We start from the raw sequence: 16,278 nt of genomic DNA, 5'->3' as shown, positions 1-16,278 counted from the left end.
TCATATTTTTCCATTCAAATGAATCAAAACCACGTCTATTTCTCCTGTTTCTGATGCAAACGAAATGTTGGGGATTTGAGTTAAGACATACAATCACAATTTTTCTACGTATTACGCAGTCTTGCAAGAGTGGCATGCAGTCATTTAAGTAGAATGTGTTGAGTGCCACCTGCTGGTTGTTTGTAAAAGTGCATCTGACTTTTCATAAAATGGTCCTCTTTTAGTTTCATATAAACTTGTAATTCTTGTAAAGTTCTTTTTTGAGAGATGAATGTCTGTTTTGGTCTCTGAACAGCAAGCTCTCCTCTTGGAGCAACAGAGGATCCATCAGTTGAGGAACTATCAGGCGTCCATGGAGGCGGCCGGGCTCTCTTTGACGTTCCCAGGGCATCGACCTCTGTCCAGAGCACAATCATCTCCAGCCTCAGCCAACTTTCCCATCGTCGCTCAGGAACCGCCCGTCAAACCACGCTTCACCACCGGTCAGTCTGCAGGAGACATTTAATCCAAAATCAAGAAAATGAAGCCTACAGGATATTTTTTATTACAATCAAGCACTTTTTTGTTTAATTAGATCTTTAACTTTTGAGTTCTGTTTGTTTCTATTTGGTAATGAAAACTAAAATAAAAAGTGTATTTGTTTAATTACTTTCAAAACTTTTAAAGTTGACAAAAGCAAAGCAACAAAAGCCACCACAGTGTTTTATTATCAGGCTAATCTCTCTATTCTTTTTAGTAAAGTACTTTGGACAAAATATTCTGTGCCGTCTTTTATTATGACGTGGTAAAATATTCTTAATATCTCGGTCGTCCTTAAATCAAGCTTTGTTTTCTTTGACTGAAATATCATTTCTTAATTTTCTGACATATTATGTATTATATGTTATAGTTTAATTGTAATTTTATTATTGTTTTAAAGAGCACGTTCCCTGCTATCCCATTTTTCAACTTTTAGGTAGTGTTGCTGTTAGAGCATAAATAATACCTGCAAAAGGATTAAGCTCAAAGTTCAGTGCGCTTACCTCTTAAACACTTCTATGAAACATCCTATGAAGTCCTGCTTGTAAATGTCTCCTGGTCAATCTGCTTGTTTTATTATCTAACTCTGGTACAATATAAAAAGGCAAAACTAACGCTTCTGTTATTACTGTTAATTAATATAACCGGTCTGGCGCTATTTGGTCCGGAGTCATTTCCCTCACCATAGTAGGAAATAAATGTGCGACCTCTCACAAAGATTGACGTTTGCACATACACTAGCAGACCTCCGTTACACTTCGATCGATCCGCATGTTTTTAACTGATGAAGTAAAGTTTACTATTGTTACTGTTTCTTGCTCAAAGCCAAAGTTTATGAATACACGTGCACTGAGAGGTTGATATGGTATGGGTGGGACATCTTCACAAACACACTCTAAGCGGGGAACCAATCACGACAGACCTGGTCAGCTTTACCAATCAGAGCGTTTCAGAAGGAAGGACTTTATATAGACCGGAAGAAATCCAGTCGTTCAGTGAGAAGAGGGACAGCGGTGAATAACAGACTTGAAATATTTAAAATATAAAGCGTTTCTTTTATTCGTAACATGAACAGCTATTGATAAACACCCAAAATAACATGATCAACTGGAAAGTCTGGCTCCTTTAAATTAGCTCTTTTTTATGTCTATTAGTTAATTAAATGAGTTGGTTAAATTCTTCTAGCAATGTTTTATATGCTTGTCATTATTATTTCTTTTTGATATATAATTTTTCACATATTATTTAGTGCCTTAAACTTATTTCAGTTTATTTCTTAGGCAACTTTTCCAATAATGTATAGACTAATATTGTATTTGAATTCAATAAACGGAGATGTTTTCAAATTTAGTAAACTAATATAACCTTTGATAAGTTTCTATTGGACTTCTCCTGTATCACCTCACATAACTTCTGTGATTTAAGAATCTTATCTTTATCTGTAATTATCCCTAAAATTCACTTGTATATGTCCCTCGAATCCTGTAGGTCTGGTGTACGACACGCTGATGCAGAAGCACCAGTGCATGTGTGGAAACAGTAACATTCACCCCGAGCATGCAGGCCGCATCCAGAGCATCTGGTCACGCCTGCAAGAGACAGGACTGCGCGGTCAATGCGAGGTACAGCAGCACAGCACACCCGACCGCTCGCATCTGTCTGCAGCATTCACCACACAAAACAGACTGAAGTCAGATTTAGCTTCACTCCTCAAGTTTCATATTTAGCCACTTTGGTTGGTGAGGGATTTTCCCCCCCCGGCCTGTAGAAGGCGCTCTTCAACCATCACAAATACGGCCACACCACAACTTTATGAATAAAGCAGGCGCTCACAGTGTTTTATTCGCTAAAGGGGGTTTTGAAAAGTTGTGATTGGTGACGGTCAAACTGAGCTGAGGAAGAGAGCCAGACAGGTTCTAGAAATCGACATAGGTGGTTGCCGGTGGTTTACGATGGGGTGCAAAGGCTGAGTTTGCATAATAGTTATAATAGAACTAACTTCACAAGTTCATGCAAATGATCGTGAATTTATATCATCAGCTCCCCTTCACAGATTCTCCCCCCAAATCCGCTCAGAAATGCCAAAAATGGGTTTTGTGGGTTCTGTCTAAAGCCGCTTATCTATGTCTCCACCTGCTGAGGGCCATTCCTAAACTCTCTCATCATCTCACGCGCTCCTAATACCTAATGGTCCTCGCTGGGTCTATTCTCTCCTGCAACGCTGGCTCCATTGCGTCAGACCGGTAAGAGTCAGTCGCGTAGCTGCAGACTCTGTTTTCTACCAAACAAACATGTAAACAAGCGCAACAATGCCTCTCTCGATCTCTCGCTTTCCTACATTTTCTTCTTGGTGGGGATGTTTATTGTTCTGGGAGATGGAAACACTGAATTGGGCCTCAATTAAAGGCAGTCATGACTCTAATACCCCCTAATCTACAGCAGGGGGGCCCTTAAAGAGAGCCGGGTTGTTTTAAGCTGCTGCCAGCCAGCACCGGGCCCCCGCGGGGCCTCTCTTTAACTGCCCCTGCTGTTAAATATGAGAGGCAGTACGTCCTGTTGCAGGTGTCACCTCGACTTCCACCCCGCGGCTGGCGTCTGCTCCGCGCAAAACCGGGTCCCGCAGGTGGGCAGGGCCGCCTCCCTCTCGCACGGTTTGGATGGTTTGTGTCTCAGAGGCCAGAGCTATTAAACAGGAAAATGACATTATAGCAAATCCAGCAGCTCAGGCACCTCTGAGGGCCAAAGTCTTTGTTCTGCAGGGATGTGGGGCCCTGTACGGGGGGCGGCTGGGGGGTATGAGTAGGTATGCTTTGGTCTATAGTTTAGTATTGAGGACATATAATAGTATTAATCATATTTATCTCATGGAAAAAAAACAAGACCATAGGGGATGTGCATTGTACAGTGCGAGTTTTTCTTTTTGCAAAAAACAATGCCTTAACCCTTAAAGTTTAGAAATATATTCATATATTTTTATAGTAGTTCCTTTTTCATTAGTCCAAACATAAATCCTTATGTTTAACATCAAACACAAGGCTTTTTGCAACGAAGGATATGGAAATCATTTTCTTCTGGTAATAATTGATTCGCTTATTTATTTGTCCTAATTATGCACAATTACACGGTTAATTGCATTTTATTTACATTCAGCTTTCTCTCCTGCCGTCAATAACCCCAAAGAACCGCGGCTTTATAATTTCTCTGTTTTTTTGCAGTGCATTCGAGGCAGAAAAGCCACTTTGGAGGAGCTGCAGACGGTCCACACCGAGGCTCACGTGATGCTGTACGGCACCAACCCGCTCCGACAGAAACTGGACAGTAAGCACACGAGCAATACACCACCGGCTGTATTTCGATGAATGTTGTGAATGAATGCATTGTTGAGACGGTTCTCGGTTATTAACTGCGCCTGAACTTCTGCAATTATCAACATTATTCACGCTCCTGTAGCCAGATCCGCCTTACAGCATGTTTCCTGAAAGCTTCACTTCGGTTCAGTCATTTTCTTTCTTTTCATTTTATAGATGTTCCTTACTACGATATTAATCAGGCTTGTCCGCTCACTTTCCGAAGGTTGCCAGTTCTGCATTAAAAACAATATGTGACCCTGGACAACAGTCTCAATCGAAATTGAGATTTTTAAAACTCAGGAATCTGAGAGTGCAAGAAATCCAAATATTGAGAAAATTCTCTTTGAAGTTGTTAATCAGGGGCACTGTGGCACGCTATCCACTCACGAAAACAAAGTTTTTATATATTTAAGGTTGGACATTTACAAAATATCTTCATGAAACATGATCTTTACTTAATATCCTAATGATTTTGGGCATTAAAGAAAAATCTATAATTTTGACCCATACAATGTATTTTTTCTTTTACTAAAAATCTTCCCATGCTACTTAAGACTGGTTTTGTGATCCAGGGTCAAAATATGTTCACACACAGTTTGGTTACAAACAGGAGTGACAACCAAATTCTGTGACCATACTGACTGATGTTACAGACATTTGGAGTTCAGTTAATACTGTGCCGTGTGAACTTTTGGACTGCCGGTCTGTCATGACACAAATAAATTTAAAGGGAAAGTTTACACAAAAATTCTGTCATCATTAATTCACCATCTCGTCAAACCTGTATAAGTTAAGTTATGTGCAGAACACAAAACAGATATTTTGAAGAAAGTTGGTAACCGACTGGTTTTGTCTCCGTACAATAGCCGTTGTTCAGTTACCTGCGTTCTTCAGAATATCTTCTTTAGGGTTTAGCAGAAGGAAGAAAGTCATACAGGTTTGAAATGACAAGAGGGTGAATAAATGATAACAGAATTTTCATTTTTGGATGAACTTGTAACTCACATCAAACGCTGTTCCTGCAATGGTAGAACATTGCATTAGCAATGCAAACGTTGTGGGTTTGATTCCCAGGGAACACGCATGTTGATAAAATGTTAATCATGAATGCTTAGAATAATCACGTCTGCCAAATGCATAAATGTGTAACTCGCTCTTGTGGTTTACGATTTTGCAACCAGGTTGCAGTGCCCGTGCCAAACTCTAGCGTTCCCTCCTTCATCTCACCCTTTAGCTTTCATCAGTCATGGTCTTGATCGGAATCTGCCCCTGAGCTGTCCATCACAGTCGTCACCATAACAAGCACACTTGTAGTTTTCCATGACATCATTCGAAACGCATTCCTAAGCGCTATGCCCGCTCACACGCACGCAGGGATATTTCACACTTGTACCGAGAAACAATCACAGTTTTCTCGCTCTGCGGTTTCTACATTGTAAGGTTTATCTGATTGGGTTTGTTTATTCAGAGAACGTTTGATGTCATTTATTTCGTGATGCCTCACACGCGTGTGGGCTTGAAAAACAAAGCAATTTTAATCAATGGAGGTTTCGCCTCATTGGGAGTTTGTGCACTTGAGGATTTGGACTTGATGTTTACGCATTTATGCATTTGGCAAGCGCTTTTATCCAAAGTGACTCTTGGTGCATTCAAGGTATACATTTGTTTCATCAGGATGTGTGTACGTGGGAATTTGAACACTCAACTTTCGAGTTGCTCTAACAATTGAGATACAGGACAATGCAGCGGTTTGAATCCCATAATGATAAAACACACAAAATGCACACATGGAAAAAGCATTGAAGTCATTTGAGATAAAAGCACCGTCCAATCTTTAAATAATAAAACATAACAATATCTTTTCCTCTGTCTTTCTCGATAGGCTCGGTGACACCCATGTTCGTGAGACTGCCGTGCGGCGGAATCGGGGTGAGTTTCTTTCCTTCTCGTGTGTAAATAACAGCCCTGTTTGTTCTTCCTCCCCCAGACTCCAGCGGCAACAAAAACTGTTGCTCTCCTCTCTGCCGAGCGGGTAATTGTGTCCAGATGTTTTCTATAAACAAGCTGTGTGCGGTGTGTGTGAGTGTGTATCCTCCAGCGATGATGATGATGATGATGAATGAATGGATGGATTTGTTCTTCAGTGCCGAGTGGACAGTGTCAGCCACACTCTCGAAACAGGAAGCGCTCTTCCTCACGTGTCTTTATTTTGCCGCCCCCTCATCATCTTCACGGATTACATGAAAGTTTATGGCGGCCTGTGCAGGGATTCCTGTCATAAATAGAGATTAAACATACATGTGGGAGGAGATACAGTTTTATTATTATAAATGCAATATGCTCTCTGATATTGTTTTGTGCTTTTAATGGTAGTACGGTGGATTTTGAGTTGTAGGTGAAAGTGTCGCACGTTGAGTGTGTGCGTGTGTTAGTTTAGACGCGGGGGGCGGCTGACAAATGGCAGGCGGACTCGTCTGGCTGAAGTCACAGTGTTTAAGAGAAATAGTGAGAAACAGAAGGGCTCTGGACTCTTTTATGGAAATGGAACAAAATTGTTGTCTTCCTGCATCTCTACAGCGAGTCTCCACCATGAAAATAAGCCTGTCAGGGTGAAGATAAACTGTGCTTGTTCATTCCAACACGCTCCCCAAGACCTGCGCCCCCAAAAACCTTCTTTCTTTCTACCGCCTTCATACCAGCACTCAAGGCACAAATGTTTTTTGTGAGGCTGTGTTTTTTATCACCTCATAAGTTGGTCTAGTTATTCTGTTTTATGTTTCAGATGTAATCTTGAAAGCCAGACTTTGACCTATTGACAATGTCTGGTGCGTATTGAAGGTTTTTGCAATGAAGTTCAGTCGAGCTCATTGAAATGTTACAGATTTCTGGAAAATCTGCAGAAACTGTTTGTTGATTTTGGTCGGTGTTTCCTCCATCCAGAACTAATAAAAAGAGATTTTTAATTTTGAGGCAACTTTTTACACAAGCCTTATTGCTTGCGTTTAATTTTTTTTTTATTATTAAATGTGTAGTCTGACATAGAAACGACACACTTCCCCTTTCAGAAACAATACAAACTTATAAGGTGTATGACAGTTATGATAGGACACTGTCTATGCACAACTTGAACGGTTTTTCATTTTATAATATTCATATATTTCATATGCATCTACAGATGTTTGGACCAAGCCAAGAATCTCCCCACACTAGTCAAAAAGGTGCTTCAAAAGGTTCTTCGATGCCATAGAAGAACCTTTTGGTTCCATAAAGAACCTTTAACATGAAGAACCTTTTGTTTCACAAAATGTTCTTTGTGTTAAAAATAATTCTTCAGATTATAAAAAGTTAGCAAGAGATGTTTCTTTAATGAACCTTTTGCTGAATGTTTCTTTTATGGAACCAAAAATGGTTCTTCTATGGCATTGCTGTGAAGAACCTTTTAAGCGCCATTATTTTTAATGGAGCACTTTACACATCATGACCTAACCACCTTGTATTCTCACGCTTTTGTTTCTTAACTCTCTTTTGCTACCTTTGCTTCTTTCTGTTTTTAATTGTCTTTTTTCATAAATGCACCACAGGGTGAAAAGTAATATTTGGCAACGCTTAAAAAAAGCGTGAGGTCTTTTACGTTGCCCTCGAGCTCTAAAGCCTATTGAAAGCTCCGGTCAGAACTGCTTTGATAATAATATATGCTGAGATTCCTGATTCTCACTTTGCTTTCCTTCGGTTTTTTCTTGTTTCCAGCTTGTTGTGTATTCGAGTGCTTCTTTCCTCCACAAGAGAGACAGACGTCCTAATTTTTCTTCCTCTTGGATGTTTGATGCACTGAAACAGAAATGACTTCAATGTTCACGGGTGGTTTATTGGAAAACTGTATTGTAAGTAGAGCGTGATGTTGTGCAGGAAATGAAAAGGCCTTTCGTTGGCAGTCGATTGGAGATGTTCAAGACGAGTGTTTCTGTAATTGGCTGAGAGAAACAGGTTATACTATTTAATGAAGATTTTTGTTATAAAAGCGTCCTGAATGCATTATGAGCCAATAATAGCGTCCGCCAAATGCAGAAATGTCTGTGCAGCTCGTGGTCGTTTTAATACATTTCAATGTCTAAATTCATTTTAAAAGTCTCCTGATTATTATAAGGGTAAAAAAATGAATAAACAGGAATTAGTAGAATTTAGTCTGGTTTAAATTCTCTATTATTGTAATTATGTTAAATTATTGTTATTTTAATTTTCTGTTATGAATGTTAACATTTTAAAAGAAAGTTGATTTTTGTAAAAAAAGTAAGAAATCAAAATCGCCTACTTCAGTATGCAAAAAACAGGCGAGAAATACCCGGATGATCTACTACTTCCGCCGAGATTCTTGAGTGTGTATGGGACGGACTCTTCTCTATCCAATGATACCACGGGAGTTGAGCATCGGTCAGATTTCCAAAGTAAATTTAATTTAGGCGGAAGTCCTTTTTTAATGTATAAGTGCCCACTATTGTATTTCTCGTGATTAAATTATGTTTTTATCAACGCTCAATTAGGTCACTAGAGATTGTTGTTAATACATCATAGGTCAAAGAGCATACTGGTCACATGACCATAAAACATGGTTGTAGATGAGTTGATGCTTGGTTGCTACGGTGTTCTGAGTCTTTGCCTGGTGTTTCTTCCCTGGCTCCTGGAAAAAAGGAGCCCACCTTTATTACGATATTAGGATTCCAATGACTTGTCTCTTAATGACATTTTTTGGCAAGTTTTTTTGTTCTCCATGTTGAAAAAAACACTACGTTTGAGGGCATCATACGTGTTTTAGCACAAATGTTTTGAGATAAGTCATATGGCAAAGTTTAATACTCTGTTGTTCAGATGCACTCTAATTATAAGCAATATAATAATAGTGATGGTTTCCTTAGCAAACGCTTTCTTTGTACTTGAGCACCTGCTAATCTACAGACCCGGTAGTTTACACTTCATGAATTATTCCTTATTTTACCCATGACCCCATTTAAGTGCAGGGTACTCAGTGTGTGTGTGTGTGTGTGTGTGTGTGATGTGTTGTTGCAGTAATTACAGGCTGTAGGGCAGTCGTGCGGTTGCATAATCAGTGATACCTTATGAATGGCTGTGTTCTGTCTCTATGCATTCTGGGAACTATCCCTTTCCTCGCCAGGTCTCTTCCTACACTATTTACCTTTCGTGTCACGGAATAAACTCTCGTTCTCACTGCGTTCTGTTAAGCAAACTCCCAGCATGCTCGTCTCCTCTGGAATGACACTTTTTTTAGGGTGCGCTGTGTGTCAAAAAGCCTCTTGCTGCTTTGTGTGTCAATCTCGAAGCTTCAGCGGTGTGGCCCTTCCTGCTTGTTTAGCAATCAGACTGTTATGTGTGCACGAGGACGGTACAAAAGAAGATGTTTAAGGCACCGCTCAGTGTGAAAGCTTTGCGTACTGTGTTGTGTATGAACCCACTGGGTCTGTTTGCTGTCCCACTGTGGTGTCGGCTTAAACAAACATTTCACTTCTTCTCACGTGTAGTCTGTCACAGACCTGTCAGCACAGCGAGAAAACAAATTTACAGACGTGAGACAATGGGCAGGAAAAACATCCTATGTACTGAGTTTTGCCCTACATTTTTTTGTATAATCTATTTTATGCATTTGGCAGACGCTTTTATCCAAAGCGACTTGCATCGCATTATCCTATACATTTTTGTTTCTAAGTATGTGCAATCCCATTGGATCAACCCACAACCTTGGCGTTGTTAGCGCCATGCTCTTACCCATGGGCTACAGGAAAGCGATCAAAAAGTTATTTTAGCTTTACAGTTATAAGTTGCTGTAATTTTGTTATTTATAAATATTATATTTATTAACTTATTTTGAGGAGTGTTTTTTTATATATGTTATATATGTATATATTTTTTTATATATAATTTTTGTATAGTGTAGTGTTCTATAAATACATAAAACTAATACTATTTTGCAAACTTTTATGTTGGGGAAAAAGTCTTGATATTGTATAGCTTGTTTAAGAGAGGTTTCTTTTTCTACATTTAAGGAGTGAATTCAATGGAAAACCATGGAAATTCATCCATTCTTTCAAATCCATTTATTTTCTTTATTTAATTCTTATAAAGTAACTAAGAAAGAAAATTTTGTCATTTGGGTTCCTGGGTTGAATGCAGCAAAGACAAGCAAACATAATTTCTATTAATTTTAATTCATTTCAAAAGCCCTATGTTGGAAAGCAACTTTGCAGGAAACATTTTAGCACCAAAACTGGATATTAAAAACTACGTATTAGACAACAATATATCATTTCCTATAGTTTTTATATACCAGACAGGAAAATGGATGGAAACATATATTCAAAAAAAAAATATGGACAATTTCTTGTATGGTGTAAAGATAACAAACCAGTCCAATACATTGAATTAGATTTCCTGTTGCTACTCGAAAGAGAGAGAGATGGAATTTTCCTTCTCACAAAATTTGCACATTTGAATTCAAGCTACATTTTTCATGTTGTTTTGTATTTGAATACCACACCACGAGCGCAACATCTCTACCCAGAATGCAACAGTACTGTGTTTGTGTGTCTCATCAGGTTGACAGTGACACAATCTGGAATGAAGTACACTCCTCCAGTGCTGCTCGTCTGGCCGTGGGCTCCGTGGTGGATCTGGTGTTTAAGGTGGCGTCAGGAGAGCTGAGGGTAAGACGGCATCTCTTGAACACACTCGACTTAAAATGATAGTTCACCCAAAAATGAAAATTCTGTCATCATTTACTCATCCTCCTGTCATTTCAAACCTTTATGAGGCTCTTTCTTCCGCAGGACAGGAATGTTTAAAGAATGTTGGTAACCGATGGCAGTGGCACCCATTCACTTCTATGGTATAGACACAAAACCAATGCAAGAACATGGGTGCCGGTTACCGACATTCTTCAAAATATCGTCTTTTGTGTTCTGCAGAAGAAAGACAATCAAACAGGTTTAAAATGACAAGAATGGTATTTTTGGGTGAATCTAGTTTTCAAATTCTTTCCACATTTCTTCAACGGCATCTTCCTGTTTTTTGGCTCTATCAATATTAGGCTGTATGATGATGTGGGTGAATGTAAAATAAAAACCTTGGTTTCGCACTCAATGGTTTTGTTAAAAAAAAACATCTATAGTGCGGTGTACTGTAATGCGAGCCGGCCGTCAATGTCTGGTACCTTTGGAGTTTATTTGTGGTTTGGATACACTGCTATGATGACGGCGGTCTTCACTGGTCTGTTCGAGTTTGTTGGAACACTGCGCCATAGCAACACCATCCCATTAGCTCCAGCATGTACGTAGCATCACACCCGTAGCGAAACAGTGTGCTTTAATGAACACTTTTACCCAGACTGCGTCTCTCACCCCCCTGTAATACGCCTACATTAACACCGGCATGCATCTGCTGCAGTGTTAACGCTCAGCGGCTGGAGCTTCCGCTTTAGCAAGCTCCGCCCACAAACTGTACCGTAATGTGCAAATGAAACCATCTATAACTGAAAGCTTTTTACACAGCTGCTGAAGCTCATATATCCACACTCTTTGTCACTAATCATACTTTGCTGAGCAAACAGCAGTTGACATGTAATTGTGTATCCAGTAGGATTGTTTTACGGTTTTGTGGTAAGGGTTTTGTTTCAGTAAGAACTTGGCATTTGGTTCATAGAAGAAAATCAATATGATATTGATATCAATGATGTAATCAATAATGCGGTGATATCAGTTGTCCCTGCTATGTCCACTGTATCTGATAAAAAAATATGCAGCAAAATGCACCACAGTGTGAAATTACTAAACAACTGTAAACATTTTTAACATTTTTGTGTTCACTTTTATTCTAGTAACCATAATGATTTGTCTCAAAGTTATTTAATGAAATTTTTAAATACACACTTTTTTGTGGGCTCCAGTGGACTGTGTGCCGACATGTTGTGCTGCGGCACTTCGGGTGACCCAAGTTCGAGTCCCAGCTCGTGGTCTTTCAGGGCTTCTGTTTCCCTCTCTCTCATCCCATAATTTCATCTCCACTGTCCTATCTATATAAAAACACTCTTTTTCATATATTTCTTTTATTTATTTATTTTATGTACTGCGATATGCACAGCACTATTTACATTTATTTTAAATTGTTATTCACTAAATGTTCCAACAATTGCAATAATTCCTTTTCAGATTTTATACAACCTAACGATAGACTGTTTACAGTTGCTTATCAACATCTCAATTTAAGTGCTTAAATGAAAATGTGTGTTCGCAAATGTAAGGATTTGAACCCCAATCAGATTGTGAAGTTTTATCAACTGTGCTTTTCATCTTAGTTTTGTTTAGTTTTTGCTTTTGACTTAGCACGGTCCAGGGCATCCACAGAATCTACAGGAAGTGACCTGACGGACGGTCATCTCATCAAAACACAAACATTCCTAAATGCAACCTACCCCTGCCCACCCACCTTTAATCCCAGCATAACCCACTCAAATGTGAACATCATCCACTGTCCAAATCCTTTCCTATGCCACATTTACACAAGACACCTCCGACATTCACCATCTGTAATTCTTTTCCCTCTCTCTCTCTCTCTCTCTCTCTCTCTCTAAACTTAATTTCAATGTACAGCTGTGCTATCTGTCCGTCTCACACTTTCTCACTCTGTCTCTTTCTCCGACTCTCTCCTTTTCTACCTTTCCTTTGCTCTTTGTCATTCTCAGACTGACTCACTCTGTTCACTTCTCTCTCTTGGCTAAGATAATATCCTCTGGTGTGAGGTGGAATAATATCAGCAGCTGACCTGACATCATTAGAGCTGGATACTCACTGATGGAGTGTGAGAGAGAACGCCGTGAGTCTCTCAGGTCAGGGCATTAAGAGCCCTCCGTGCTCTCATTATACGCGGGGCCGCACGCTAGTAGCATCCGCCGAGTGTTTAAGTCCTGCGGGCGAATGGAAAAGACATTAGCTGTATTAAAAAAGTCAAAGAGGGTTCCTTACAGGAAAGGAAGTGTGTGAGCGGTGTGTCCCGGAATCACTATGGAATGTGTGTATGTGTGTGTGTACTTCACATTCATTTGTGTATTTTTTGTCCTCATTTACCACAAATTGGTGTATTAGATGAAAGAAATCACAGCCAATGAATCCGCATTTAACTTTAATATTAAACGACAGAGATGTCGGTGTGACAGCTTTGACTATCTACAAACACACTAGACAAACCAAGTGTTTTTCTTGGTTTGACATGATGATCAGGTGCTTCTGTGTTTCTCTCCTCCAAGTTCTTGAACATGGAGGCTAAACCAGCTGTGTGTGTTTGTTTGCAGAATGGCTTTGCTGTGGTAAGACCTCCAGGACACCACGCTGAGGAAAGCACTCCAATGTACGTGTGCATGATTCTTTAAACCATATCTCACCGTATCTCTACCATCTCAAAATAAACTTCACAACCGATCAGCATCTTCTTCACACACAGAGTCATAAATCAGTGTTACGCACATTATCCTCTCACATAAATGAATTCCAGCATTGGAGATTGAAGTGGACCGCCTGGCCGAGACAACAGAGGATTTCCAGCGCTCACGCTGGCTTCAGTACTGTAATGTGAATCGTTGGTGAGGTGATGGATAATGCGCGGTAGAACGATATTATCTCCTCTGAGTCACTGCAGTTTTATTTGAAGCGCTATCCCAGTGCATTGTTTTATAGGATGCTGTGTTTGAATTGGATAGGGTGTACATTTCAAAGGGATACTTCACCCAATAATGAAAATTTGCTCGTCATTTACTCATCTTCGAGTTGTTCATATTCTGGATACATTTATTTGTTCTGATGAACACAGAGAAAGATATTTGGAAGAATGCGTATATCCTAACAGATCTCAAAACCCATTGACTACCATAGGAGGAAAAAATACAATGGTAATCAAAAGTGTCCCAGAACTGTTTGCTGTCCTACATTCTTCATTTGTGTTCAACAGAAACAAAGAAATTGATCAAGTCATTTTTCCTACAATGGGCGGCAAAACCTGTCTGGTCATAGGCATTCTTTCAAATATCTTTCTCTGTGTTCATTAGAGCAAAGAAATTTATACGGATTTGGAACAACTGGAAGGTGATTAACTGATGACAGAATTTTCATTTTTGGGTGAAGTATCACTTTAAGTATGAAGTCATTTTTAAATAACAAGTTTGGACAACTTTGTTTTTTAAACCATTGTACCACATTTAAGTGACAGGTTTGTAAGAAACAGACTTTGTTACTTTATTCTAAATTTTTTATTTATAATATGAGGTTTTTTTCTTTTTGTGAAGTTTAAGCACCCTTTTTCCATTTGGAAAAACAGCTGGAAAACAACTGCCTCTATGTTTCAGAAGTTTTGGGTCTTATTTTGTACCCTGTTGAGTGCCATTTATTGGTAAACTGGAACCTTGCGTGACGTCTGTTCCGAGCAGTTTAGGTACACAGCATTCACAATATTCCAGCGAATTGAATTTCTCTTAAAGCTTGTTGGTTTATCCAAATGAATATCAGATACCGTTAAAGTCGGACGAAATTCCCTTTAATTACAGAGTTTTTCTGCTCTAAATGTCTTGCCCATCACAGCCGCTCCACCTTCTTTATTTCCAGGCCCTCACGCTCATTACGGAAAGGTTAAAGTATACGAGGCTTCCTAAGTCTCTATGGCGAAAGGTTAAATACAACGATTGTTCTTTGGATGCCGTGCGTGGAGAGCAGACCGCAGTCGGGTGCCTCTGCTGCGGTCCAGGCATTGCTCTTGTTCTCTGATGTCAAGCCAGGACGCGGTGGGCGAATCGTGTCATTAGCGAAATGAGACAATCCATCAGGCCAGGAGGTCCACTTCACAATCTCTCATGTCCTCAGCTGTAGATCACACATTGATTCTGTGTTCTCTAACATAGTTTTTTTTTTATGAATAACAAACAGGGGATTTTGCTACTTCAACTCGGTCGCCATTGCGGCTAAACTCCTGCAGCAGAGACTGAACGTCAGTAAGATTCTGATTGTCGACTGGGTAAGTGTACAGTCGCAGAGATATTATATGGATCCAATTCAAATGTATTTCTATAGACCACTTAACAAGATGTAAACAGTGGTCCAGTTGCACTTTCTTTTTTTTAAACTTACGCATATAAACAAAGCTTGAAGATTGTTGTTTAACTTTTTTTTTACTTTTTTGAAACAATTGTGCTGTTAAAAAATCTCAACCAGGAAGTATTTGTGGACCAACGGTAGTCCAAAGTAGTCTTTTTACAGTTTTGCAAGTTTTATACATGGTTTCAGCGGGAACAACATAAACAAATGTAATGTTATAATGTAATGCAAATGAATACAATTATTTAATTATATTTAAATATATAAATATAAAAATATATATATTGTACCATACACATACAGGAAGTTTTCTTCGGGCCAGGCTTATGTGTCTGATGAACTGTCTATACAAAAGAAGATATAAAAAAAACTATTAAATTACCTATATTATTGATATTTTTATTTAAATAATTGTAAACATTTTCTAAAAGATAACTTAAAAAAATAAGTGTCTAATGGATTGTATAAAGACCTTTATGTTCATAGTGATATTGTTAATGTGTATGTCTTTAGATATAGATCACATTTATTAAAGTGAATGCGTTATATTTATTATATTATTATATACTGTCTATAAATATACCACAGAAAATATTAAAAGTCCATTTAAATCATAAAAGACCATTAAAATTTACTATATAAAGGTATGTGTTTAGGTAAAATGATCATTTTTGTTGCTTTCTGTGAACTACTAAATAAAACTCAAATTCAGATACGCCGTAATCTTTGAATTAAATAATAACATGGAATAAATGTACTTAGTATATGTGATATATTGTAAATGATATAAAGTTATGTCTTCAATATGCATAAAATATCTTAATAAAAGGAATTAAATTAGACATCAATAAAAACTAGAATTAATACGTGGATTGCGGAGGAAAGTGTTATAGGTTCGAATCCAATGTTCCTGGATTGAACCCTATGCAGAAATGGTCACTTAAAAGCATCTGTAAACTAACCACCGGGACAGACTTCGTAGGACAATGTCTGTTTCATCCTGGGTCAGACCTACAGGAAGACGGGTGGAGTCGGGGCAAGACTCTGCCGGGGTCATTAGCGTTTCAGGATTCCTTTAAAACAGCTTTAATTTCCTCCTGTCTGTCACGCTGACAGAGCCGGACCGCTATATGACATGCAGTGGTAGACATGAAAAGAAATGAAAAGAGAATAAAGCTCTCTTAAATGGCTCTTCTGCAGAGCAGACGGCTCAGAATAGAAATTTTACACAGTTTCATTCCAATGCGAATCCGCCAGTGTGACGACATGTC

At 38.9% G+C, this 16,278-nt stretch overlaps 1 protein-coding gene across 4 annotated transcripts in view; it reads left to right on the top strand.

Moving 5' to 3' along the window:
- Positions 1-16,278, top strand: part of hdac4 (histone deacetylase 4) — a 155,441-nt gene that overhangs the window by 110,797 nt on the left and 28,366 nt on the right. For all 4 annotated transcript variants that reach the window (XM_056754256.1, XM_056754255.1, XM_056754258.1 and 1 more), the window contains 7 exons: positions 296-482; positions 2,008-2,141; positions 3,735-3,837; positions 5,752-5,798; positions 10,472-10,579; positions 13,219-13,274; positions 14,840-14,927. In XM_056754256.1, the coding sequence (XP_056610234.1) occupies positions 296-482; positions 2,008-2,141; positions 3,735-3,837; positions 5,752-5,798; positions 10,472-10,579; positions 13,219-13,274; positions 14,840-14,927 (723 nt within the window). The remainder of the gene's footprint in view (positions 1-295; positions 483-2,007; positions 2,142-3,734; positions 3,838-5,751; positions 5,799-10,471; positions 10,580-13,218; positions 13,275-14,839; positions 14,928-16,278) is intronic.

Source organism: Triplophysa dalaica, chromosome 8, assembly GCF_015846415.1.
Source record: "Triplophysa dalaica isolate WHDGS20190420 chromosome 8, ASM1584641v1, whole genome shotgun sequence".
Taxonomy (NCBI): domain Eukaryota; kingdom Metazoa; phylum Chordata; class Actinopteri; order Cypriniformes; family Nemacheilidae; genus Triplophysa; species Triplophysa dalaica.
This window is presented reverse-complemented; position numbering and strand designations above follow the sequence as displayed.